The sequence below is a fragment of the Girardinichthys multiradiatus genome, chromosome 5 (genome assembly GCF_021462225.1).
Source record: "Girardinichthys multiradiatus isolate DD_20200921_A chromosome 5, DD_fGirMul_XY1, whole genome shotgun sequence".
In the NCBI taxonomy this organism is placed as follows: domain Eukaryota; kingdom Metazoa; phylum Chordata; class Actinopteri; order Cyprinodontiformes; family Goodeidae; genus Girardinichthys; species Girardinichthys multiradiatus.
In genome coordinates, this window is record NC_061798.1 from 31,182,069 (window position 1) to 31,207,830 (window position 25,762).

General features: G+C 37.7%; 1 protein-coding gene and 1 long non-coding RNA gene across 3 annotated transcripts in view; one reads left to right on the plus strand and one right to left on the minus strand.

The window, feature by feature from the left end:
• gcgrb (glucagon receptor b) overlaps positions 1-14,960 on the plus strand; it is a 73,791-nt gene extending 58,831 nt beyond the window's left edge. For both annotated transcript variants that reach the window (XM_047365553.1, XM_047365554.1), the window contains exons 8-14: positions 289-448; positions 3,237-3,297; positions 3,439-3,508; positions 8,223-8,311; positions 9,336-9,480; positions 13,262-13,303; positions 13,591-14,960. In XM_047365553.1, the coding sequence (XP_047221509.1) occupies positions 289-448; positions 3,237-3,297; positions 3,439-3,508; positions 8,223-8,311; positions 9,336-9,480; positions 13,262-13,303; positions 13,591-14,010 (987 nt within the window). In that variant the 3' untranslated portion in view covers positions 14,011-14,960. The remainder of the gene's footprint in view (positions 1-288; positions 449-3,236; positions 3,298-3,438; positions 3,509-8,222; positions 8,312-9,335; positions 9,481-13,261; positions 13,304-13,590) is intronic.
• Positions 14,961-18,263: 3,303 nt separating this feature from the next.
• On the minus strand, positions 18,264-23,044 carry LOC124868385. Its single transcript, XR_007038317.1, has 2 exons — positions 22,970-23,044; positions 18,264-19,365 (listed from the first exon to the last, which is right to left on the minus strand). It is a non-coding gene; the product is annotated as an uncharacterized LOC124868385 (long non-coding RNA).
• Between the last annotated feature and the right edge of the window lie 2,718 nt (positions 23,045-25,762).

Sequence of the window (25,762 nt, forward strand, 5' to 3'; positions counted from 1 at the left end):
GCCGCAAAAGGAGGCCCTACACCATACTAATAAATTATTGTGGTCTAAAACCAGGTGTTTCAGTTTCATTGTCCAACCACTGTATACATATATGACCATTGACATTGTACGTAGATTCTCACTGAAGGAAAACAGTGAATGAACACATTATGTAATTATGTAGCAAACAAAAAAATATAAATTAACTTTTATTATGTTTTATGTTTTAGATTCCTTAAAGTAGCCGGTGGCTATTATGAAGAATCTAAAATATGCTTCTACTTAAGTTTTGACCATGTTTTATTTCAGGCTGTGATGTGGTGCCGAGGTGCCATGGTGATGATGCAGTACAGCGTGATGGCCAACAACTACTGGCTGCTGGTGGAAGGCATCTACTTGCACAGCCTCCTCGTCATCACAGTTTTCAGCGAGAAGAAATATTTCTACATTTACCTGGCTATCGGATGGGGTCAGAACCCAAACTATTACATACACTTATTAACACAACAAAATTCTGAAGGGAAAATTTTTGATTTTCTATTTCCTGACAACTAAGTTATAGGAAAATTTGTATTTGTTGGTCCAAAAGATAAAATGATTAGTCAGAATCAGATGTGGTATGTGGAATAACACTGAAGAGAGAAAAAGAAACAAATGGTGCATTATATCTCCTGCATCAGTTTTAAGCATTGAATGCCTGAAATGACAACTCGGAGTGACTAGAGAAGATAATCATATAAAACATATAAGATTGTATCAGGCATTACTGTAGCAAATGCTATAATAAACCCTCTTCTAAAATGTTTAACACTAGAACAGACAGGGGTTCAATTGAACACCCTGGGCTTTTACAACTCAGTATACATCTTTTAAATTGAACCCATCAACAGGTGATACTTCATGACTTACCAAAAGGCTTTTTGTCAATCAATCATTCATCAATGAAACTTTATCTATAGAACACTTACACATACGGTCTATAAAACTATAGGACATGGTTTGATGCCAATTCATTTGAATATAACAACTTTTTGCAAATCTCCAGAATATGGGAGTGCTGGATTTGTATTAAAAAAACTAGGCTTTTTTACCTGAAGGCATCTGAATTTCATTTAGACACTTCAAAGAGCATAGGGTGGTCTTTTTAAATGTGTTCTCCAGTAGGCATTGGAATATTGACAGTGCTGGTGTTAGAAGTGTATTTCATTAGTGTTGTATTGAAGACCGGTCTTAGTCTTAAGACCACATTTTCAAAGTCTTGGTTTTGGCTCGATTTCTGCTAGATTTTTGCTCACTCGTGTCTCAGGTCTCAGAGAAGCAAATGTTTTTTTTTTAACACCAATCAAGACCACATTTGCAACATACTATTTTTACTGACGCTTAGCGTGCAATGCCTGGCTGAATTCAGAGGCAACCAATGAAGATTTTACTTTGAAAATTTCAAAACTGCCACCTGTGCCCCTACGTGCTATGGATGGCAAAACAAGAGGGATTTTTTCAGACTGCACAACATGGAGAAAGAAATAACGTTAAGAGAGTCAAGTCCTCCTCCTCCATCTTTCCCCTCCACTCACACTGCCTGCAGCTAATGTTGTGTCAGTTACCATTTAGCTGGATTTATCAGCTTTTCAAAGTTGTCTGTTTTGTTTATCTTGTCACTGGCTTGTCAGATTCATTAGACAACCGGAATGAGCTGAGAGTCAGCTTACTTACAAGTTTGGGTTCACCTAAATGTTATGCGAGTGCACCTTACTGAAAAAGTTAGGCAAACCAGTGTAACCAGGTAGTCTGGAGCCTTGTAATAGACATTCTTTCTTTAAATATTTGCAGTAACAACTACATTATTATGATTACAGAAATGGTCTTGAAAATTATGTTTCAATGTTTTGGACTTGGTCTTAAACTTGGTTTCACCTCTCCCTCATTCGCAGCCTTGTCTTGGTCTTGGGATGCCCTGATCTTGATCTTGACTTGGTCTGGGGTTAGATTGTCTAACCCCCCACTATATTTCACAAAATAACATTGATTTCTGGTTAATTAAAATTAAATAAATTCAAAGTAAATTAAAATTCCAATTTTATTTATTTTTTATAGATAGTGGGTACTAGTGTGGTTATAGCTCAGGAATTATTACCCCTCAACTAGGAGTTTACATTTGAGCTTTATCTTCCTCATAATTAAAACGTGTAAAACCTGTAAGCCTCTTGGGTCCAGTACTAAATTGCTCTATTCTTATAATATATTGGTCACCTACAATTTGCTTTGGAAAAAAGCATCAGCAGAACAAATGTAGGCTGTGTGTGTAATCCACCTTTTTATAAGCAAATTTACATATGTTGACATTTAAATGTTTACCTTGATGTTTTTATTCTATTTTCTAATGATTCTACCTGGTAATGTATACTGAAGCCCTATTAATTCCAATTTTCCACCAGCTCTGTCCTTGACAACTGCTCATAATTAGCTCTCCAACTTGTTTATATTAGCTGATCACTAATACTGTGTAGTTTATGTTTAATTAACATGATTCCTTATCCTCAACTCGGGTTAATCCCACACAGGAGGCTTAGAGCAGTGGCTCTTTTTTGTTACAAATTAATCCTTTGGGTGTCTAAATGAACACTTTTCTAGATGGTCCAAAATGATATGCTGCAAGATGAGTTTAAAGACAGAAATCCCTTATCATGTCATAGGATTTATTTAGAGCATATGTCCTCTACTATATAAAAATACCAAAGAAATGTGACTTTTAATCCAATGATTTATTATGAAGGTAAGCAGACACTTGTATAACTTTTAAGCCTCTTATTAGAATATATGTCTTGGTGATCAAACACTGCAGCAATTTTCTGAGAAGCGGCACCAAAGCCAGTTTCTACTGATTTTTGATGTCGTGATGATGAACTCTATGATCGACTAAGGAGATTAAACATATTGTAAGATATTCCACGTATTAAGTGGAAACCAGCAACCGGCCATGATGCAACTGAGTTATTGTTCTGTAGCCTGATGTTGCTGTGAACTGGAACAACTGCAGATGTCCATACCTTGTTCTATTTTATGTAGAGATGTTTAAAGCATTCATCAAGTAAGATAAAAACAAAAATCGTTGCCTTGGAACTTTTATCTCGCAATGAGGAACCAGTCTAATGCCTCATAATGGCTTGATAAAATTAGTTGAAGGATAAATGCTAGATCTGTGCACCAAAGATGCTGCTTTGATTGTGTCTAAATTTGTGACCATGTCCTATTTTCAGGTGCACCTCTCATATTTGTGTTGCCATGGATCACAGTGAAATATCTCTATGAGAATGAAGAGTAAGTACATGTGATATGAAAGACATTTCAGTGTTGAAGCTTTAGTGACAGAGGGTTATTCATATTGCAGAGGATAGAAACGTTTACAAGATCACAGTAAGCTGCCCTGTAATATATTCATGTGTGTGTGTATAAATGTAGGTGCTGGGAGAGGAATATTAACATGGGATATTGGTGGATTATTCGTTCTCCCATATTGTTTGCTTATCTGGTAAGTGTGTCTTTGTTGCTCTTTTTCTGTTGTATCTCCTCTCATTTACCAGTTTACATGTGAACAACTGCTGAATTCAATATTGGAAAACTGACTTGATAGAGGTTTGGTGAAAAACAGTGCAGTAACTTGAGTCTGTGGTCTTCCCTATTTTATTCTACCTTGAGTAATGTTTCAAATAAGCAGCATTTGGCACATTTCTACAATGCCCAACAGGTGCAAAGGCACAGAAAATAGCGAAAATGTGCTGCAAATACATGAATGATGCAAACTCCATACAAAAACACACAAACACAAACAACCAATGCAACAGAAAAACATTGAAAAATAAATATGCTACAATCCCAGGAAATAGTCAGAAGCAAAAGTACAAATGCTGCAAATACGAAAACAGTAAATAGCAAAAACAACAGCCAGTTAAAACAAGCTGCAAACTCACTGCACAAAACGGAAGTGCACCGGACCACTGGGCTGAGTTGACCACCAACTCATATGGGACCAGACCCTCAGTAAACACATTAACAGGATTGTCCAGAGGAAATGTTAGGGTTTGAAAACTTTTGTATTGTTTATCACTCATGTCTGGACAAAGTGTTTTTCCCTCCCACATGCCACAGAAAGGGAGATGGGGGACAGGAGTGAGTTATGCTACTATCAGCAACATCTAGGGACTGTTCGTACCAAGTCCCCACTCCCTCTCTGTTTAAAATCAAGACACATGAACCCTAACCTTTCTGACCCCACGTACACAAACCCCCTGAATGTTTGTTGAACTCTGTGTGAACCAGCATGTATAAATAAAGAGAGAGGGGTGCCAACACTGTAGGCTGCACTGCAAAGTGAGCTACCCTCGCTGCAAGTAAAACTGACTCTGTATCGTTCTTGCCTCTGAGTTGACTAATTAATACCTAACAGGAAACTTGGAGGGAAGAAAGAAAAGATACATTTTCCTTATGGAATTCCATGTTCCTTCATGTCTTTTTGAAACAAGTGGTCATAATATTTTACAATATTAGAAAACAGAAGCATATTACATCAGTAATATTAGTGGTTAATTCCCTCTAGTGGTTTGGTGCACTTCTGTTTTGTGGAGCAACATTGCAGCTTTTTCTTACTTGCTGTTATTTTTGCTAATTGATGTTGCTTTCATGTTTGCTGCATTTCTCCCTTAGCTTCTGTCTATTTTCTGTAATTGCAGCAATTTCCTTTTGCAGCCTTTTTGTGTTGCACTAACAAGCACTATTCTACACAAAGGGGATAAAAATGACTACCTAACAATAATAATAAAAGAAAATATATGCACATTGAGTGTCCATGAAGATCAAACCAGTAGTCTGAATGGCCCCAAGTGAACAAAGGGTCATAAAACTCTTAGGCGGGAACTCAGTGGAAAGACTCCAGTAATAAAACTGGGACAAAGGAGTGGTCAGGCGAGGCCCAGACCACGGCTGCTTTGAATGGAAAAACTTTAAAAGTCCAACTTCTAACTCCTGGCTGATTTGGGATCAGCCGGAAAAAACATGAAAACGCAAATTGGTGATCGCATCCGCGCTCCGCGATTCAGCACACTTGCACAGCAAATCAAAACAGCTCAGCATAGAACACGTCAATCACTATTGCATGCAACAAGTTGATACCATGGATTAACTACTGGTCAAGTCAAGTTTATTTGTATAGCGCTTTTCAGCAACAAGGCAATCACCTTAAGTATGCCTCATCCTACACAGACCTCTAAATGCACCTTTCCAATTTAATATAAAATAAAGAACGAAATTACTTTGACGTTGATTTCGTCTCTCCACTGGGTGAGGATGGGTCAGGTCTGAAGAAAAACGAGGGGCGGATCACGCATCCGTGATCAACTCAAAAAAAAAAAACAGTAAACTTCTTATCCATCCAAAACGGGGAAACCGTTTAGTCAACTGAAAACAAGGGGTCTCCTTGGAAATAAAACCTCTATGGGTTTCCACAGAGGTTGGCATGGTCTTCGATCGGTATATGAATCTTCTGACCTTCTTCTATCAGACAGATTTTCAGCTTTCAAGCTCTTCCAGGAATAGCCGTGTGGAGGAAAAGTTCGCCTCCAAGCTTTTGCCTCTCCAGATATGCCCCTCCATTGCGTCGTCCCGTGAGACATGCTGGAAATGGCAATGAAAGTTTATTTTCCGGGGGTTTTATGATCTTGGGTGATGTCAGAGCTGCGAGGTCTGTTGAGCTGCACATGTCGAACTGCGCAGCCCAGCTGGTCTATTCCCCCCAAAATGGATGACCACAACACATGAATTATGGAGTTTGCATCATTTATAAGTTTGTTGTGCATTTAGCCGTTTGCGGCGCATTTGCATCTGTCGGCCACCGTACATTTCTCTCAAACTAAGTTATTACCTTTCTGTTTTCTCAATTCAAAAGCTGTGACATCAATACTTATTATTTGTGTTGTTATACTTCTAACAGTCTTCTAACAGTTGGTGACCAAGGCAACCACCTATACGGCCTACGCGTCTTGATATTTTATGCTATGACAGTGTGACCACCCCTTTAAATAACACTAATTACCTAGTGTGTATATGCTGCCAAGTCAGGATGCTAAACAAACAGTAGTGTAACCTTTATGTTGACCTGAGTGAACTAAAGTTTAAGGCTGTAGTTTGGATTTCTATAAAGCAGTGCATCAAACTTGCAGGGCTTTAAAAATAACCATTATTATACCTTTTCAATTGTGTTTAACCTTGTAATTGATGCCAATTATGTTTATTTTCATGTCTAGATCTGTGAAATATGCAAAACAAATTGTGTACGTAAAAACTGAGCCCATTACATTAAAAACTGATTTAAAAGTTGGCAAAGGGTAATAATGTTACATGTTGACCACTGAACTCATGTGCCAATGCATAATGCAAGGAACATCTATGAAGTGTGACAACATACAAATATGAACTCATACATTGAGGACATATTGTGGTATTTGTTTAGTAAGGAGGAGAAAGTCAGAAGAAATATTGTCTGAAATCAGTACCTAAGAGACTTACAGTGACAAACTGGCACTGTGCCCAAGGCTTTGAACACTTTCTGTGGTGACCCTTGTTTACCTGTAATTTAACACAGTGGAGATCTGGTTTTGACAAATAATTATATTCAAGAATCTAAAATTCTGGTGGCATTCCAGTTGACACAGTTTCCACTCTGGTTCTCGTGAGCATTGATATGTTATATGCATAAGACTTCAGTCAGTGTTTTGTTTTTATGTATTTAGCTGCACCAAAGTAATGCAGCTGTCTGCAATGTTTAGGGACACTCAGTCATGTCATATTAACTCTACAGGATCTACAATTAGTTTTCCCACAACTACATGTCATATGGCCCTAAAACGTCACGTGAAGCTAATAATACATGTGGTGAATAGAAGAAATGTTAAAATACCAATTTAGATATAGATGCAATTAAACACTCCCCTGCTTATTTGGCTTACAGACTAAAACAGAATAGTCACTCCAGCAGAAAAATTATAGTGAAAACCATGAATGAAAAACATTTTGGGAGAAATGTTGATTTAATTTAAAAATGCAATCCATGGATGTTTTAAATGGTTTTCTGATGACAAAGAGCAAATAAAAAATGAAAACGCATCAACTGAGAAGCTTTACAATTGAGACACATAGTTGCCTCAATGGTCTGGCTGTTGACTTTCCTTGAGTTGTCTCCCATAGCCGTGGCATGACATGGTTGTAAATGACTTCAGCCTTGTGTTGCTCCTTCCTTTAAAGCCAAAACTCTCCATATTTTAGACAGTAGTCTTATACAGAATAAGACTAAAGTTCTTATGCAGAAACAATAGTTTTATAATGGTGTGGCAAGAAGTGTTTTGAATGGAAAATGATTTAAGAGCAGACATCTTTTGCCTATTTGCTTTTAGGAATCTCTCCCAATTTTCTTGAGAAGTAGGAATACTCACTCCATTCTTTCTGGAATTGCTAAAAAGTATCTACCGGTCCACTTCGGATATTAAAACAGTCAGATTGTTTTGACTACAAAACAATTTGAATCCTGTTTACAACAACAAGATCCTCTTCTGTTCCACATGATGAGTCATCCCTGCATTTATGTTAGTGCAGAAAGGTGCATTATAACATTACTTACAGTTTGGACTGATAAACAGAGCAATGGCTCAGACTTTCAAATATTTATGATACTGATATTTATGACAGTATCAGAACCAGTGCTGATTTGCTGTAACATGAACCAAAGAGGACCAACCTTGGTGTAAAACAATCATGAAACTAAACCACTCTAAGTAAAAGACACATTCCCATGTCTTCTGGCAACAATCCTAGCACTGCTGCACAGCTGAAATACACACATTCACACCTCTGGAAACTGTATTTGAAAACACACAAACACTCGCTTCCATACAACATAAATATCACCAAATTACTTGAGAGCTGTATTGATGAAGTGTCTTCAGAAATGGACCTACCCTTGATCACCATGCGTAGGTCTTAAGACTTTTGTAATGCTTTTATTGTAGAGATTTAGATCCCTGCATGTTCAGATAGCCACTTCCCATTAGGACAGGAAGAAAATCCTCAAAACACAAACTGAAGCATTTTTACATTTGCCATAACTTTACAAAGATTGTTCTGTAGCTTCAAAATGACCCCCTTGTTCTTTAATGAATTTCTCTTAAATGTTTGTTCTGCCTCTCGTCGTATTTCAGATTAATTTCTTCATCTTCATCCGAATAATTAAAATCCTGATGTCTAAACTTAGAGCCCACCAAATGAGATACACTGACTACAAATTCAGGTGAGATAATACCTTTTTTCTGTAAAAGAATTGATCAATTAATTAAGATACAAGGGAAAGGTTTGCTTGACAGGTTGAGTGCTGATGAGATGAAGAAAAAGACAGTAAATCTTAAAAGGTGCATTTCCACTGCAGGAACTTGGGCCAAATCTGACAAAAACATATAGAAATCTGCCCCGAAAACGGGTTGGGAGGTAGGACTTTTTGGATGGACCCTGAACCAAAGGAGTAGCTTTTTGGTTGGAGGAAGTTGAACCCACTGGTTGAATATTCCCAGTAATTTATTTCAGTCATCTCCCAGTTTATCCTCTTCTGTTGATCACATTTATTGTTAACATTTAAAATCTCAACAGAAGTTTTGTATTTTTGTTTGCAAACATTTAAACACAGCAGCTTTTGCTGAATGTCACAATCTTTTACAGAGTTTGCATTCAAACACATTGGTGAATCCGCCATCCTTTGTGAAAATATTTAATCAAAGGAAGGGTGGACTTTTGCATTCAGCATAGAGATGACCAGAAAGTAACTCTCTGTTAAGAGAGTTTAATCGATAAAGTTAAAATTCTTGATTGTGTTTATGTTCTGCAATACAGGTTAAAGCAATCACAACTGCCCAGGATTGTTGAACAATCATTAATTTATGTTACAATAATCTAAATAAACAGCCCAGGTTTCAGCCCGCGATTCAAAACACACAAAAAAACAGTATAGATAAATAAAAAAGGTTCAGAGGAACAATGTTCCAAGGAAAAAATGTAGTGGAACCTATAGTGGACACGTGCCTTTAGTGAAGACTGTGTTTTTCAATTTTAAAATGTTCTTTCTTATGCTATTTGTTTTTACAGCTTATATCCTTTCATTTTTTTATTTAAAACTTTTACTCTGCATTCAGCTTTAATTTTAGACCAAATATTGTCCAGAGGAAGTCTGTTGAGGCGGTTGAATTTTAAAAAAGGGTTGACATTTTTGGGAAGTGTCATGCTCAAAAAGTCTTGATTTCTTTCTTTTTCCTCATTTTCTGCAGGCTGGCAAAATCCACGCTGACTCTCATCCCGCTGCTTGGCATTCACGCCATTCTCTTCACCTTCGTCATTGATGAGTCTGTCCCGAAGGGCTCCATGCTTCGCCTCGTTCGCCTTTTCTGTGACCTCCTGTTCAACTCCTTCCAGGTCTGAGCTCAGAACCACATGTAACCTCCTTTCTGCAAATGCAGTGTTTTTTATACTTTATCTGTATATGTCACTTGTTATCTTTGAAGCAGACAAGATTAACAAACAAGGAGTTTTCTGCTTTACCTGTACCTTTAGAAACCATATAAGGTTGCGCATTCAATTATATTTATCATACAAGTGGATCTCAATATATTTGGATATCATTAAAAGGCTAATTTATTTCAGTAATTAAATTAAAGAGTGAAACTCTTGTATGATACAGATTCATTACACACAAAGTGATATATTTCAATTGAATATTTATGTTAGTTCTGATAATTATTGCCTGCGGCTCTGACATTTTGATCATTGCATAAGATAAATACGAAATGTTGTTATGCCCATGTTATGTTCTGCACAATCATGGGGAAAACAACTGTTAAGAAGTTAGCTGTTCACAGAGTGATGTATCCCACCATATTCATGGATTATTGTGTGGAAGGAAAAATGTGGTAGTAAGAGGTGGACAAGCAACAGGGGAAAACCACAGCCTTGCAGTGATTTTGAAACAAAGCCCATTTAAGTTTGGCATACTCACTATAAAGTCAAAAGTATTAGGTTCCACCACCAAATCAACAAATTCTGGTGTTATAATCACTTCCACTGCTGCAGGTTTGGAGGAACTTTACTGGCCTGCACAGAGTCCTGACGTCAACCTTCTTGAACACCTTTAGGATAAATTTTGTTCTGCTTTTCTCATCTAACTATGAACACACTCCTAAACCTTGTGGAAGATGTTTACAGAATAGTTAAAGTTGCTATTGATGGCAAAGGTGAGTATATCAATAAATTGGACCGTATTGATTAAGAATAGGATGTCATCAAAGTTCATGTACACATAAAAGTAGACAGACAAATACTTCTGGCAATATAGTGTATGTACAAGGCATGGACTGCAGCTTGAGTCTAAGCTTCAAGATCCAACACACAGACATATTCAGGACATGAGCTACAATTGTTGGATTGTGTTCAAGTCTCTCTGGACCAGGATGGGAGAGATACAGGACCCAAGTTGCTTGAGCTCCAGTGTGAAGTCAAGTCCAAAGTCAGTACAGCTGTCTACCAGGAAATATTAGAGCACTTATTGCTTCCCTCTGCTGACAGGCTTTATAGAGATGCTGATTTCATTTACCAGCAGGACTTGAAGCCTGCTGTCAATGCCAAAAGTACCAATACCAGCTTTAATGACCATGGTTTCATTGTGCTTGACTGGCCAGCAAACTGGCCTGATTTAAAACCCTGAGAGAATCTATAGAGTATTGTCAAAAGGAAAAGACCAGTACCAACACTGAGGACCGCTATTAAAGTAAACTGGGTTTCCTTAACACCTCAGCAGACCCAAGGGCTGATCGCCGTAATGCTACACTACACTGATGCAGGAATTCATGACAATGCTGTAATATAATTGTTTTATACATTACATTTTTCCAAGAAACTGAATGTTTTTTTTTTATTAGCTATGAGCCATATTTATCCAAATTAACAGAAATAAGTGCTTGAAATATATGTCTGTGTGTATTGAATCTATAAAATGAGGTTACTGTTTGTTATTTATGGAAAGAAACTTGAGCCATCAGAAAATGCATTTGAATTTCTCAGACTGAATCTGTATTTGTGTAATTTGAAATTAAATGCATTGATTTGAAACTGAATTTAATGGTTTGAAATTGAATTTATTGGTTTGAAACTGAATTTATTGGTTTACAAACTGAATTTGCTGGTTTGAAACTGAATTAATTTGCATTGAAAATGTATTTAGTTGTTTTGAAAATTCAGTTTGCGTACTTTCACTTTCAGTTCTAAAATTCAATATCAGTTCAAAAATTCAGTTATTGTGTCACACATCCGGGTCCTTGAAGCCACAGATTAATCAAACACAGATTCACTGATTTACGGATGTCATTCACTATTGCTGTGTCCAAATTGAGGGGCTGCATTCTTTGAAGGACGCATTTGTTGGCCGATTACGTGATTGTGAGGCAATGACATCTACAGCGTCGCAGGCTCCTCCAAATAGGGCCGACAAATGTGTCCTTCTTTTCCCCAGATATGAAGGATGTATTTATCAAGATTTCGCTTAATTCCACACGTGTTCTGACGTGTTCGGAGATGTCCGCTTCTGCTCCCCTGACGCTGGGCTCACAGCCGGCTCGCCTCGCCAGCGCACCGCTGACCCGGGGGGTTGAGGTGCGATGAACCCTGAGAGAACAGCTGACTTCCGGCACGTTGTTTTTAAGCTCCTGCTGGGTTTCCCCAATGGATGGAAGTTAAACACAGATATAATTCAGTCAGATGATATCTAATGTTGATGTTTGGTTCTTTTATTTTTATGCTCTACAAATAAACTGATTTAAACGTTGTTCCTAAAGTTAATATGTTAGTGTTTAAATTGTTACGTTTTTACAAATAGATTTACACATTTTGTTTTATCTATGAACACAAAACTTTAACAATTTAAATGGCTGAAAAATGAACAAGATTATAAAACAAGAAAATAAGCCATTAGGGCTCCATTTGTTCAGCTTCACAGCTCTGTGCTTCACGCTATCGCTGTTGCTTGGCAACATAAATTACGCTGAGGTAAAGGCAGCGGAAACGCAGACCGACGTAACACTGGCCGCACCATACTGATCTGGCATGTTTAGCTAATAGCTACAGGTAGCATAAGTGTTGCTGTTTGTTTACATGACGCTTCTTATAGATGCTCATTTATTTGACTTGGTGATGGACATCCCGCTAAACTCATGTATGCTGCACTGCTCCATCTCAAAATGCCGTAAAGGAGGTTTAACCTGATGTGAAAAGTAAATCGATGAATCTATGTTTGATTAATCTAAGGCTACCCTCAAGGACCCGGATGTGTGACACAAAAAACTGAATTTTAGAACTGAAAGTGAAAGTAGGCAAACTGAATTTTCAAAACAACGAAATACATTTTCAATGCAAATTAATTCAGTTTCATACCATTAAATTCAGTTTTCAAACCAATAAATTCTGTTTCAAATCAATAACATTCTGTTTCAAATCAATGAATTTAATTTCAAATTACACAAATACAGATTCAGTCTGAGAAATTCAAATTTAGTTTCTGATGGCACAAGTTTCTTCCCATAGTTATTCTAGCTTTTTTGTTATTCTAGCTTTTGAAGCACTCGCAAGATGTAATTTTGTCCACATTTTACGACAGAAATTATTTGAAGTTCAAATAAGCATTTTACTTAGCAAAATTGGCAATAAATTCACATAAACTAAATTGTTTGTTATTGGGTGTGCACTTTAAAACTCACATTTACAGCTGTCACTTGGTCTCTTCAGGTGAAAAAGAGCAATTCAACCCTTAACCAGTGTTATACTTCAATAAGCTTAAAAAAGCTAAAAAGTGATGTTCAGAACTGCTTCCATTTGCTGGTACAATTTATTATACAACCACTTGGCACACTATTGATAGGCCTGTTTGACATGAGAAAGCCATAAGTGTTTGGTGTCTAACTGGTGTCCCACAGCTGAACTAGATTAAATGTGCAAACACAATGTGCAAAGGCTCCTTTAATTACTTCACAGGGTTGGTTGAATGAAGTTGTGAGTAATGATGGGGCAAGAAACACCAAATGCTGCCGAAGTGATCTCAGTAGCATTACCAGAGAAAGCATTAATGTTGTATATTTTATCAGCTTCCCCTTATTTGTTTAAATTAATGTTAAACTGTTTGCTTAAGGCAGATGTACACCTTTCATTTCAGGGCCTACTGGTTGCCATCCTGTATTGCTTCGTCAATAAAGAGGTGAGGTGCCTTTGCTTTCATGTCATACACACTCTAATTTGATCTTTGCCAGTGTTGCAGTCCTTTATATTGTGCAAGGTCTTGCTTCAGGCATGCATTGTTTCTTTCATAAAAGCTAAAAGCTATTTCCTTCTGATCTTGAAACAAGCTGTGCAACAACAATATCCATCTACAAATCAAACATTTCAAAGCAGTCGCTGGCCAATATTCTTCAACTAACGAAGTGCTTTGTGTCGTTCTTAATTGTCTGCGCTTTTATCTGCTTTTCCACTCCAATCGTCTCTTAGGTGCAGTCTGAGATGCTGAAAAAGTGGAAGAGGTGGAAACTGGGAAAGGACATTGATGAGGAATACCGCCACACTCACAGCCAGACCCCGCACATTAAGAGCGGCAGCATCGCTACCGGAAACCTCCCTGACCTCCAGGATAACACCAGCGACCCAAGCAATGACTCGCCACGCATCAAGAAGGCAGCTGGCCAACGGTCCTGCTCAGCTGTGCCTGAGGAGAACCGCAGACTGGTGGTCTCCTACAGCAATGGGACGGGCAAGTGCCGATCCGCCAAAAGTAGACAAACCCTGCAGTTCACCGTCCCACATCAGAGAGGCACCACCAGCAGGACCAGCACCACAATACAGGACATCTGTTTGGAGGAGCGGGTGCAATACCGCTCATACCCACAGGAAGGAGACAAAACTTGTGTCTAAAGATAACACAATTTTTTTACCACTAAAACTCATTTAAAGATCGGGCACCAAAAGAACAACCTAAGTGGCAAACGTACACAAGAACACCCTGTGTAGATCATCATGTTCACTGTTAAAACGAAGAAAGGAAGGCCATTATAAGCTTCCCACATTTAATGTAATATTTATTATTTTTGGAAGACAGTAAGAATGAGTTAACAATTTAAATTCAGTGTGCTTGTTTTAGCATGTGTGTCTCAGTAAATGCATACATTTTGGAGGCCCACCGTTTGAACATCAAACCTATGCTGCTGGTCATCGTGGGGGATGGGTTAGATGTCTGTTTGCAGCAGTGGACACTTACTTTTGGTACTCAGCGGCTTTATAAGCACAGACAGCAGCTAGCATGACTCTATTTTCTGTTCTCAGAGGCTATAAGAACAACAAGACTGAGGTATTCACTTGAGACAAATGAATTGTTGCACTTAATGTTGAGAGTAAAAGCCTGTCACACTGTGGGAACTTCACTGAAGATGGGATCTTTCATTTTTCAAAAGACCTTGTGATTGTGTTCAAATAACGGTGGTTTAAAGTAACCGATGCCAAATAGAAAATGGAATATAAATAAAAATATCAATAGAAATATAAGAAACATTTTGAGGTTGGTATTAAGTCAAATTTGCAAGCCTTGCTTATGTTTTTTATATTAATAAAAACCTTGTATCCATTTTTACAAACATGTTTGACTGAATCTACATGGAGAAAAACAGGTGACTTTAAAGTGGTTTGCAATTGCATACATGTAATTTGCTGTTCGTGAAATTCATATAGTACGTACCATAAATTCCTGATTTTCTATGTGACCAATCAGTGATTTTCAGACAAAGATTCACTCTCACTACTAAAGAAAACTCTTTCCTTTAAGAAAATGTATTTGGTGTATCTTATTAAAATGAATGTATCTCTCCATTGCTATAATTGCACAGCTATTTTCTATGCATGAATGCATTTTGTTTTTTACATTGGATCATAATGAGCAGTATCCACCACCAAATAAAGCTAAATTTAATGAAAAAATTCTAGTGGCGGTTTTTCCATCCAGTTAAAAAGCTGAACTGTATGTTGTGATGGAAAGAGCACCAATTCAACTAGGAATGTCTCAATTCTATTTATTTATTTTATTCTGTCTGCAGTTTGAGTCAGGGATCATATTTAATGACAGAAACAGGATGTTGTCAAATACAGAACCACTTATATTATGTTGTGCTATAAGGAATGAGCTGAAAAGGTTTTCCACCAAAAGAAGACAGACCACAGTTTGTGTTATATCTTGGGTCTCTGAATGTGGCATGTATATTGTAAATACTAGTAAAAGTGTGGAATGTTACAATGGTAATGGCAAGTGGGTGAAGGGGCTAATTGTTATGTGTAGTCACACATGGTTAAAACTGAAAATGGTAACATTTTTGATGTGTTTAATTCCCACTTTAAGCTACAAGCATTTGTCAAAATGTGCACAAACTCTACATAGTTTAGATGAAATAAGAAAGTTTTGTTTAAAAGCCAATAGGTTGTGTATTTATAATTTGTTTCTGTGAATCCAATTAAAACAAATTCTGTCAGCAAAGAATTGCTCCAAATATATTGTGTCCTTCCAAAATGTTGGTCCTTCCTCAGCACACTGGCAGATACATTTGTCAAGTTTGTGGCATTTAGGTAGAAAATGACACTTTTTTTCAATGGAGTGCAAAAGTGCACCTGTTCAAGATATGTGTTTCGGGATATGAATTGGGTTGGATTTTTTGAAGTGAGGTTCTCTGAAGATGTCATCAAGCATCTTATCAGAGTAGAGACAAACCTGTGAAAAAGTATTTGCCACTTACAAACTTCTTCTTTTTCTGACGCACATTTATGTTTCAGATGAGGAAAGATGGTTTCATTTTGACAAATTCAAGCACATTTCAGAATCAAAGTAACTTACATCTATCACTCTGTGAAGGGTTACAAAGCCATTTCTAAGGCTTTGTGGTCAACCAACTAAAATTACTCCAAGGGTGTTTCAGTGATTCATCCAGGAGGTCAAAGAAGAACCCAGAACAACATCTAAAGTATCGCTGGCCTCACTAAACTGGTTTATTATTTAAGAAGAAAGGGATTAAATACAATTGGCAGAGTTCCCAGTGAAAAAAATACACTGCTGAGCAAAAAGAACAAAGGCCAATCTCACATTTGCTAAAAAAACATGAAGATCCCCAAGATGTTTGGGGAAATGTTTTGTGGACCGATGAAACAAAAGCAGAATTTTTGCAAGGTGTGCCCTGTTACATTCGACATTAGACTAACACGTCATTTGATACAACAACATGATACCTGCTGTCACACATGGTGCTGATAGTGTGATGGTCTGTGGCTGCTCTGCTGCATTAGGCAACTGGAAAGCATAACTGATGGAATCATGAATTCTGCTCTCTACCTGAAAATCCTGAAGGAGAATGCCTGACCATTAGTAAATGACTTTAAGCTCAAGCACACTTGGGTTTTGCAGCAGGACAAGGATCTGAAGTGGACCAGCAAGTCCATCTCTGAATGGCTTGAAAAAGTGAAAACGTCAGTCCAATTGAGATGTGTGGTTAAAGAGACTGTTCATACCTGTTCATACAAAGTCCTGCAAAGAATATTTGGTCAAAAATTCCCCCACAGTGATCTCATTATTACAGCAATAACTGCTTAATGGAAGTTATTAGGTGAGGGGTGATAGTGGAAAAATTCAAATAGGCCATCCTGGTTAACATCACTGATAAAACTGATAACACTTTCAGAACTGGATTACCTCTGTATATCATCAGGATTTTATCTGTTCTTCTTATGCGTGCCCTAAATCAGCTCAGTATCTATGAAATATCCATATCTACTCTTGTCAGGTCAACATTCCACACTCAGAGGCGCCTGAAATGCGGGACCTTCCCCTGATATGGAGGTTTTGTTTTCCCAAGAGAAGATACCTCTCTTCTCTTCAGGGCTTCACAATGTGCTGACCCCCTTTAGATATCTAAAGTTCAAGGATTGTTTTATTTTATTTTTCCTGTGTTGTGAATTACGTTTTCAGCTGTGTGAGAAATATAAAAAGATTGTAACTCCCTGTTTGGGGCATAACAGGCAGACCAAGACACTCGTTTGTATTCTCTGTCCATTTTCAATTCTTGCAAGAATTTATTAAAGTGCCACCTGATTGATTTTCACCCATCTCCTTGTTAAGTGAGCTTATTAAGGTATATTTTGTTTTTTTTTCCATTTGCAGGGGGCAACTGCTTTGTCCCCAGGTGAGAGGTTGGTTTAGAAAGTGTTCATTCTTTAATTAATGAAGCCATTTAAAAATATATATTGCTCATACTTATTCAGGTTCTCTTTGTCTGATGTTAAAAAGTTTTTGAAAATCTGAAACATTAAAGTTGGACAAAAAAAAGCAAAAACAGAAGTAAAAGGCCAAATATGTCTTCACAACATTGCAACTATTAGAAACATCTAACTTTGGAAAATTTAATTAAATATTTCTGATTAATCAAGCAACATGTACAACTCTTCTATGTTTGCACCACACTTGCACAATGTTTGTGCTTTAACCTTTTTTTTCATAAAAGTCAGTGTGTTTTTTTCAGTTTGCATTTAAGTGCAATACCTGTTCTGCATAACAATGGATGCCAAACAAAATATGTCAGAATCGCCCTGCAAATCTAGTGTTCTGTGCAGTAAAAAATGCTAAACTTTATAGTGGCTTGAAAATACAGATTTTCTTCAACATTCAACTTCACTTTTGCTTCAGATAGTTACTCCGACCAGGTACAGTAAACACAATCCAGAACATTTGTTTTACATGGAAGGTAGAGGAATGGGCCGAGGAGAAACAGTGTGAATCATCATTGAGGTCAATCTATATAACTTGTGTACAAAGGTAAAGCAATTCTCCAGTCATTTTGTTCTGGTAGCAAAAATGATACCGACATCTGATATCTGTTTGGCAAACCCCACTTCATGAAATCCAAAAGAAAGTTTTTTTTTAATGAAAAATAAACTACATAAATTTGGGTGGTGTAAGAGGTTAACCTCACGACCGTGTAAGGAGGCGTCAGTCCTCATTGCGGGCTGTCACGGGATTGAATCCCGTCCCTTTGATGCTTTCTGCGATCCCGTACCCCACTCTTTCCACACCGTTTCCTGTTTACCTACTGTCAAAAAATTACTTAAAAATAATAAAGGCCACTAGAGCCTAACAAAACTTTTCTTTTTAAAAATAAAACATATACATCATTCTTTATTTATGCTTGGAAAATGTGTGATTATTAAGGAGGTTATCACCAGAGGTCACTGCACCATGAAATTACTCTGATTTATGTGTTTGTTTTTGCACAGTAGCTAATAAGATGTCAACTGATGAATTATGTATAAGTTGCACACATGTCCAATAATGTATGCATAGGTATGTTCTTATGCTTAAGCTTGTGTGAATGATCCTGATATCTCTATCACAATCTCCCCTACCAGGTGTAGATTTACATATAGGAGGAAACACAAACCACTGGAGGCAGTTTGCAGCATGGAAGCAGGAAGCCAGCAGAGAATAGTACAAGGAGAACAGGAGGTCCACTGCCAGGGCCCTACAGAATCACCTCCAGCAGGTCACTGATGTGCATGTTTCTATTCAAACTGTCAGAAACAGACTCCAAGAGGGTGGTATGAAGGCCCGACATCCACATTAATGCCTATGCTTACAGCTGAACACCGTGGAGGACGATTGGCGTTTGGTAGCAAACACCAAAATTGGCAGATTCGTCATTGGTGCTCTTCATGGATGAAAGCAGGTTCACACTGAGCACATGTGACAGACGTGACAGAGTCTGGAGTCACCATGGAGAGTGATCTGCTGCCTGCAACATCCTCCAGCATGACCGGTTTGGTGGTGGGTCAGTAATGGTGTGGGGAGGCATTTCTTTGGATGGCCGCACAGCCCTCCATGTGCTCGCCAGACGTGACCTGACTGCCATAAGGTACTTGGATGAGATCCTCAGACTCATTGTGAGACCATATGCTGGTGCAGTGGGTCCTGGGTTCCTTCTTATGCAGGACAATGCTAGGCCTCAGGTGGCTGAAGTGTGTCAGCAGTTCCTGCATGATGAGGGCATTGATGTTATGGACTGGCCTACCTATTCCCCAGACCTGAATCCAATCGAGCACATCCGGGACATCATGTTTTGGTCGATCCACCAACGTCACGTTGCACTTCAGACTGTTCAGGAGCTAACTGATGCTCTAATCCAGGGCTGGGAAGAAATCCCTCAGGAGAACATCCACTGTCTCATCAGGAGCATGCCCAGGCGTTGTCTGGAGGTTATACACACATAATACTGAGCCTCATTTAGACTTGTCTTGAGGAATATTCAATGACATTGAATCAGCCTGTCATGTAAATTCCACTTTCACATCAAGTATGAATCCAAATTCAGATCCATGGTGTAATAATTGTGATTTACATTGATAAAATTTGTGTTATTTTCTGCTCAATCAATTCAACTGTGTTAAAGTTTTTCAATGACAATATTTAATTAATTGAGATCTAGGATGGATTATTTTAGTGTTTCCTTTAATTTTGTGAGCAGTGTATATTAGCTCTGAATGCCTCGTGATTCAACTCTGAGGAAACACCTTCCTCCCACTACAAGTTCGGATGGCTTTTAGGGCAGAGATAGATTAAGCCACATTAGAAATCAGCAAGTTGGACAAAATTACTTACAGGTCCTTCTCAAAATATTAGCATATTTTGATTAAGTTAATTATTTTCCATAATGTCATGATGAAAATTTAACATTCATATATTTTAGATTCATTGCACACTAACTGAAATATTTCAGGTCTTTTATTGTCTTAATACGGATGATTTTGGCATACAGCTCATGAAAACCCAAAATTCCTATCTCACAAAATTAGCATATCATTAAAAGGGTCTCTAAACGAGCTATGAACCTAATCATCTGACTCAACGAGTTAACTCTAAACACCTGCAAAAGATTCCTGAGGCCTTTAAAACTCCCAGCCTGGTTCATCACTCAAAACCCCAATCATGGGTAAGACTGCCGACCTGACTGCTGTCCAGAAGGCCACTATTGACACCCTCAAGCAAGAGGGTAAGACACAGAAAGAAATTTCTGAACGAATAGGCTGTTCCCAGAGTGCTGTATCAAGGCACCTCAGTGGGAAGTCTGTGGGAAGGAAAAAGTGTGGCAGAAAACGCTGCACAACGAGAAGAGGTGACCGAACCCTGAGGAAGATTGTGGAGAAGGGCCGATTCCAGACCTTGGGGGACCTGCGGAAGCAGTGGACTGAGTCTGGAGTAGAAACATCCAGAGCCACCGTGCACAGGTGTGTGCAGGAAATGGGCTACAGGTGCCGCATTCTCCAGGTCAAGCCACTTTTGAACCAGAAACAGCGGCAGAAGCGCCTGACCTGGGCTACAGAGAAGCAGCACTGGACTGTTGCTCAGTGGTCCAAAGTACTTTTTTCAGATGAAAGCAAATTCTGCATGTCATTCGGAAATCAAGGTGCCAGAGTCTGGAGGAAGACTGGGGAGAAGGAAATGCCAAAATGCCAGAAGTCCAGTGTCAAGTATCCACAGTCAGTGATGGTCTGGGGTGCCGTGTCAGCTGCTGGTGTTGGTCCACTGTGTTTTATCAAGGGCAGGGTCAATGCAGCTAGCTATCAGGAGATTTTGGAGCACTTCATGCTTCCATCTGCTGAAAAGCTTTATGGAGATGATTTCATTTTTCAGCACGACCTGGCACCTGCTCACAGTGTCAAAACCACTGGTAAATGGTTTACTGACCATGGTATCACTGTGCTCAATTGGCCTGCCAACTCTCCTGACCTGAACCCCATAGAGAATCTGTGGGATATTGTGAAGAGAACTTTGAGAGACTCAAGACCCAACACTCTGGATGAGCTAAAGGCCGCTATCGAAGCATCCTGGGCCTCCATAAGACCTCAGCAGTGCCACAGGCTGATTGCCTCCATGCCACGCCGCATTGAAGCAGTCATTTCTGCAAAAGGATTCCCGACCAAGTATTGAGTGCATAACTGTACATGATTATTTGAAGGTTGATGTTTTTTGTATTAAAAACACTTTTCTTTTTTTGGTCGGATGAAATATGCTAATTTTGTGAGATAGGAATTTTGGGTTTTCATGAGCTGTATGCCACAATCATCCGTATTAAAACAATAAAAGACCTGAAATATTTCAGTTAGTGAGCAATGAATCTAAAATATATGAATGTTAAATTTTCATCATGACATTATGGAAAATAATGAACTTTATCACAATATGCTAATATTTTGAGAAGGACCTGTACTTCTATACTAGTAATCACACCACCTTGATTTAAAAGTGCTTTGGATTAACAGAGAGGATTTGGCAAATACTCCAGCTGCTTCTCACAAACCAAAAACCTAATTAATAGATTTATTGGTTACTTCCCTTAGGTGTTTGTGTGTACATACATAGTTGTTTGTCAACATAATGGCCGCTGGAATCAAATGGATGGATGAAGGGAGTTGGTAAGGTTTTATCCATACAGTCCATGTACCCTTCTCTGCTGCTCAACCCACGAACACATTTTTCTCATAGCACCATTTACAGAAAAATAAACAGGCTGTCCAGTGGTGAAAGATTTAAGATTTATTGCCAACAAGCATTGCTACAACAAGAAAAAAAAAGAAATCCTTACTTGGGCTTAGTTTATGCTTAGTTTACTCCAGTTTATCATTTTGTAAAGCCTGTAATTTCTTTAAAAGGCAGATGATTTTCACAGTTTCAGGATAACCAGAAAGGGTTAAAAACCATTTTAACACTTATAACAAATTTTAAACCAATGCAAAATTCCTTTAACCATTTGCACATTTAATACTGGAGCATTTGCAGCACAAAGAATTTGCAAAAGGATCATTCATAACTTCAGCGGTTTTGCAGCTCATTTGCCTTTAATAAATACAAAAACATTTTAATTCACAATTCATGAAAGCTAACATTGGCCAAATGTAAACTAAGAGGACCCATGCACATAAACCACTACCACATATTTAAATAAAGATAACTAGTACCAACATGTTCCAACGGTCCAAACTTGTTCTTTATTCTCTTGGTCCACAAAAGTATTAAAACAGTCCTGACCAGAGATCTCACGTGGCTTCTGGATCTGGAACCATGGCCTATGCGCCTTTGATTCCTGTTTATTGTAGGATCAGGCCTCCATGGATTACACAATTATATTTTATTTCAATGAAACAGGTAGAAGCCTAAATGGTTTCCAGGTATTGCCAACACTCATGGTTCTCTTGTCATTTTCCCTTTCTCTCATTCCTGGGCACCCTTTTGTTATCCTAAAATAAGAGTTCCTGTAGTGAGAGGCTATGAATGCTGCTCTGCAACATTAGGTGGGTTGAATATGTGATTAGTTCCTTCATACAGCAAATGTGGATTTTATTGCAACAAGTTGTTCAATCTTGAATAGCTCATTTATCAGCTGTGTGATGTCTAATCAGTCTCTCATGTACTCTAAAACATGTAAAGCCAGATTTCTGTATAATTTATAAAATGCCTAGAATTATCCTTTCTAAAAAGGATTACAGTAAGTGGGTATAATGTTCATTGTACCATATGAGCATACTGTACAGTCAGTGGTGTTTTAAATAGAGATGGAGGTGTTGAAGGTCAAACTTCTCATTATCCTTTAATCCATCCACCCTTCTAAATATGATGTGCCCATCATTCTTTTGAAAGGTAAAAAATGAGACCTTTTGTTTACAGGTAAAATAAAACATTTTAAATTTAGTTTTTAACTTGTAGAAGGATTGTGTCATGTTTGAATGGTAAGTGACTTAAATGCAAAATAAAGGTGAGAACCTTTAATAGAAAACAACACAAATGAAAGAAACTTACAGAACTCATGCAGAAATAGCTGGAACAACTGGAGTCATGGAGAAAACATGCATGGAGCAGAGAACTGGACGGAATGACTGAAAAATGGAAGAAACCAGTGAGGAACAAAGAGAACCAGCAAGTATATGTATTGAGGCAGGGGTAGAGAAATGACAAGCAAACCAGAAGAGCTAATCAGAGGGAATGAATTGCAGCTGAGGCAGAGAGAAGGCAAAGCAATCAGAGCAGCTGAGGCAGAATAAAAGAGCAGAGCAGAAAAGGGGAGAAACAACAAATAAACATGAATGGAACTAAACAAGAAATCATGGGGAAATTGCCAAACAGTGATCTAACAGAAAACAATCTAAATGTAAAAGAAAAAAAAAGACACATACGAATGAACTAAATAAATACATCTAACAATAATGAGCACAAGGAAATTTACCCTATATGGCAAAACAAAATAGCAAAAATAAAAGAATACGGCAAGACCTATATAACATAACCAGGAAATAGCTGAAAAACATGAACATAAATGAAACATAACCTAAAACCTCAGCAGACAGAGGTGCATTTCCTTTTTAGCACCTGTACAATTGTAATAAAAAGTAGCACAATTTAAATAAAAATTATAAATTTCATTTCAGGAGATCAAAAAAAGGACAAAGTCTTTCAAAGGACTACCAAGAAAGAATTGTTTCTGCATAGTGAACATCCAGATCTGCTGATGCCACAGGGGACTGTATAGACTAACAGCAGGTAGCAGGAACAATAGCAACAAACTTGGGTCGACACAAAGAAGCAAGATTTAGGGTGATTTGTTGGCTTTCAGAAACCCAAAACTGGACAAAGAACTTTGGACAGATTCTGACGTGGATTCTGAAGCATTTTCATCCAGTCTGATGGACTTCTTATCAGAGGAATACAACTCGGTCAGAGAAAACATTTGCACTGCAACCTTATTCTGACAGCTCTCCACAGAAAGTTAGGATTTTCCCACAACCATAAGATGTGTTCAATCAAAATGATTGTAAATATTAAAAGTATCTTAGTTAAAGACAGAGCTATGGATTTATAAAGGAAAAAACGAGAAGAAAATTTTCCTGATTTTTTTATTAGGGGGAATTTGAATTTAATTTAATGTATGATGGTCAAATATTCAGAAACTCAAATGTTCAATTTAATGGAAGATGGGAAAGTACAGCTTTTAATGAACTGAGATGAAGCATCAATCAATGCCACCTTCAAAAGCAAAGGCCAGTGCGATTATTGAATATATTATTAAGCATGGGGTCTGAATGGGTAGATAAAAGCTAAAAATAGTTTTATTCAGAAGATCCTTGACCTTTAGCAGCAGAAATTGGAAAATTTAAACCTTGAAATTACAGTCGTGATCATTTCCTGTGTACGTGTTGGATTCCCGAGTGGATTCAGAGTTCCAGGTTTTGCCTCTCCATCTCGATAGAATACCTGACTTCCTCTCAGGTCGAACTGAATGGGAAGTTGCATAAATGAGCCGCATAAGTTAGAACATCTAATTTTAGAGTCCGGACAAAGACACTGTGAGGAGCCCAGTAGAACTGAGATCAATCAGATGTGACAGCTCTATTGTGAAAAGCACTTAAGTCCTAAAACAGGCAAACCCCGACTGAGGTTTACAGAGCCATTGAAATGAAGGAAGAGGAAAAAACACTGTTCACATCTGTGCAAGCACAGAGAGAGATTAATGGTGGGGTGCCAATATTACACAAATACCATGATATGCTTAGTGAGCACAATATAATCAGGTCAGTGATATCAATCAAACATTCCAGAATGAGATTACAACCATTTCCCCTAAGTGCAGTGCCCACAGAAAAAGATTAAATCAGTCTTTGCAATGTGATCGGTTTCCTGTCACTTTAAGGAAATAACAGTTTACAGCCGTAATCAGCAGACAAACTTCAGACTTCACTTTTCTCTTTGTTTAGGTGCAGTTCAGATTTGAAAATTAGAGATACAATTGTTTAATCAAAGACAGCAAACACTTACTGCCAACACCAAGCTCCCACTCTATTGCCAATAAAGATAATTCAAACAGAATGGCTACCTTGCTGGTATTGATGAAAGTAAGAAGAAAGTGGGAAATTGGACTTTTGGCTGTAATGGTTATATTCCCAGTAGACAGTTTGGACTTTAAAAGTCTATTTGTGTCACATGCAATAAAATTTTTCTGTCAAAGTAAAAAATTTGTACCATTTTAAAAATTTTGCACTTTTCAGAAAGGCCTAAATGCTGAAGAACTGACTATTTTTTTGACATACTTCTAATTTACACATGTAGAAACTTAGAGATCTGAAAGCATGTGAATACAAATAGACTGTACCAACTTCAATAGACTTTAGACAAGTTACATTCAATAAATGAAAATATGCCTTGATGAGGCTCATTTGTCAGATTAAAAGCACATTTTAAAAATACTAACCTGTAAGCAGGTGCCTACAAAATTGTTATTTTTTTTATCGGTCTGATGTAATATTGTTATCTTAAATGTTATGTTTTCTTTAACTGTAAGTGACAAAACATCAACATTAACATAAATGAAGGCTTGAAAACATGAATCTGTGTGTAATTATTATATAATGTGTTTCACTTAGTGAACAGAGTTACTGACATAAATAAACTTCTCCACAAATAATTTTCACATTTATTGTATACTTTATATAAGGTTTGGGTTATTTTGTTCGACATTGTGCTGCAAATTAAATAATATCCACCAATTTATCATTTAATCTTCTGCTTGGCAATGGATATCTTTTTTTTTCTCTTGAGAGT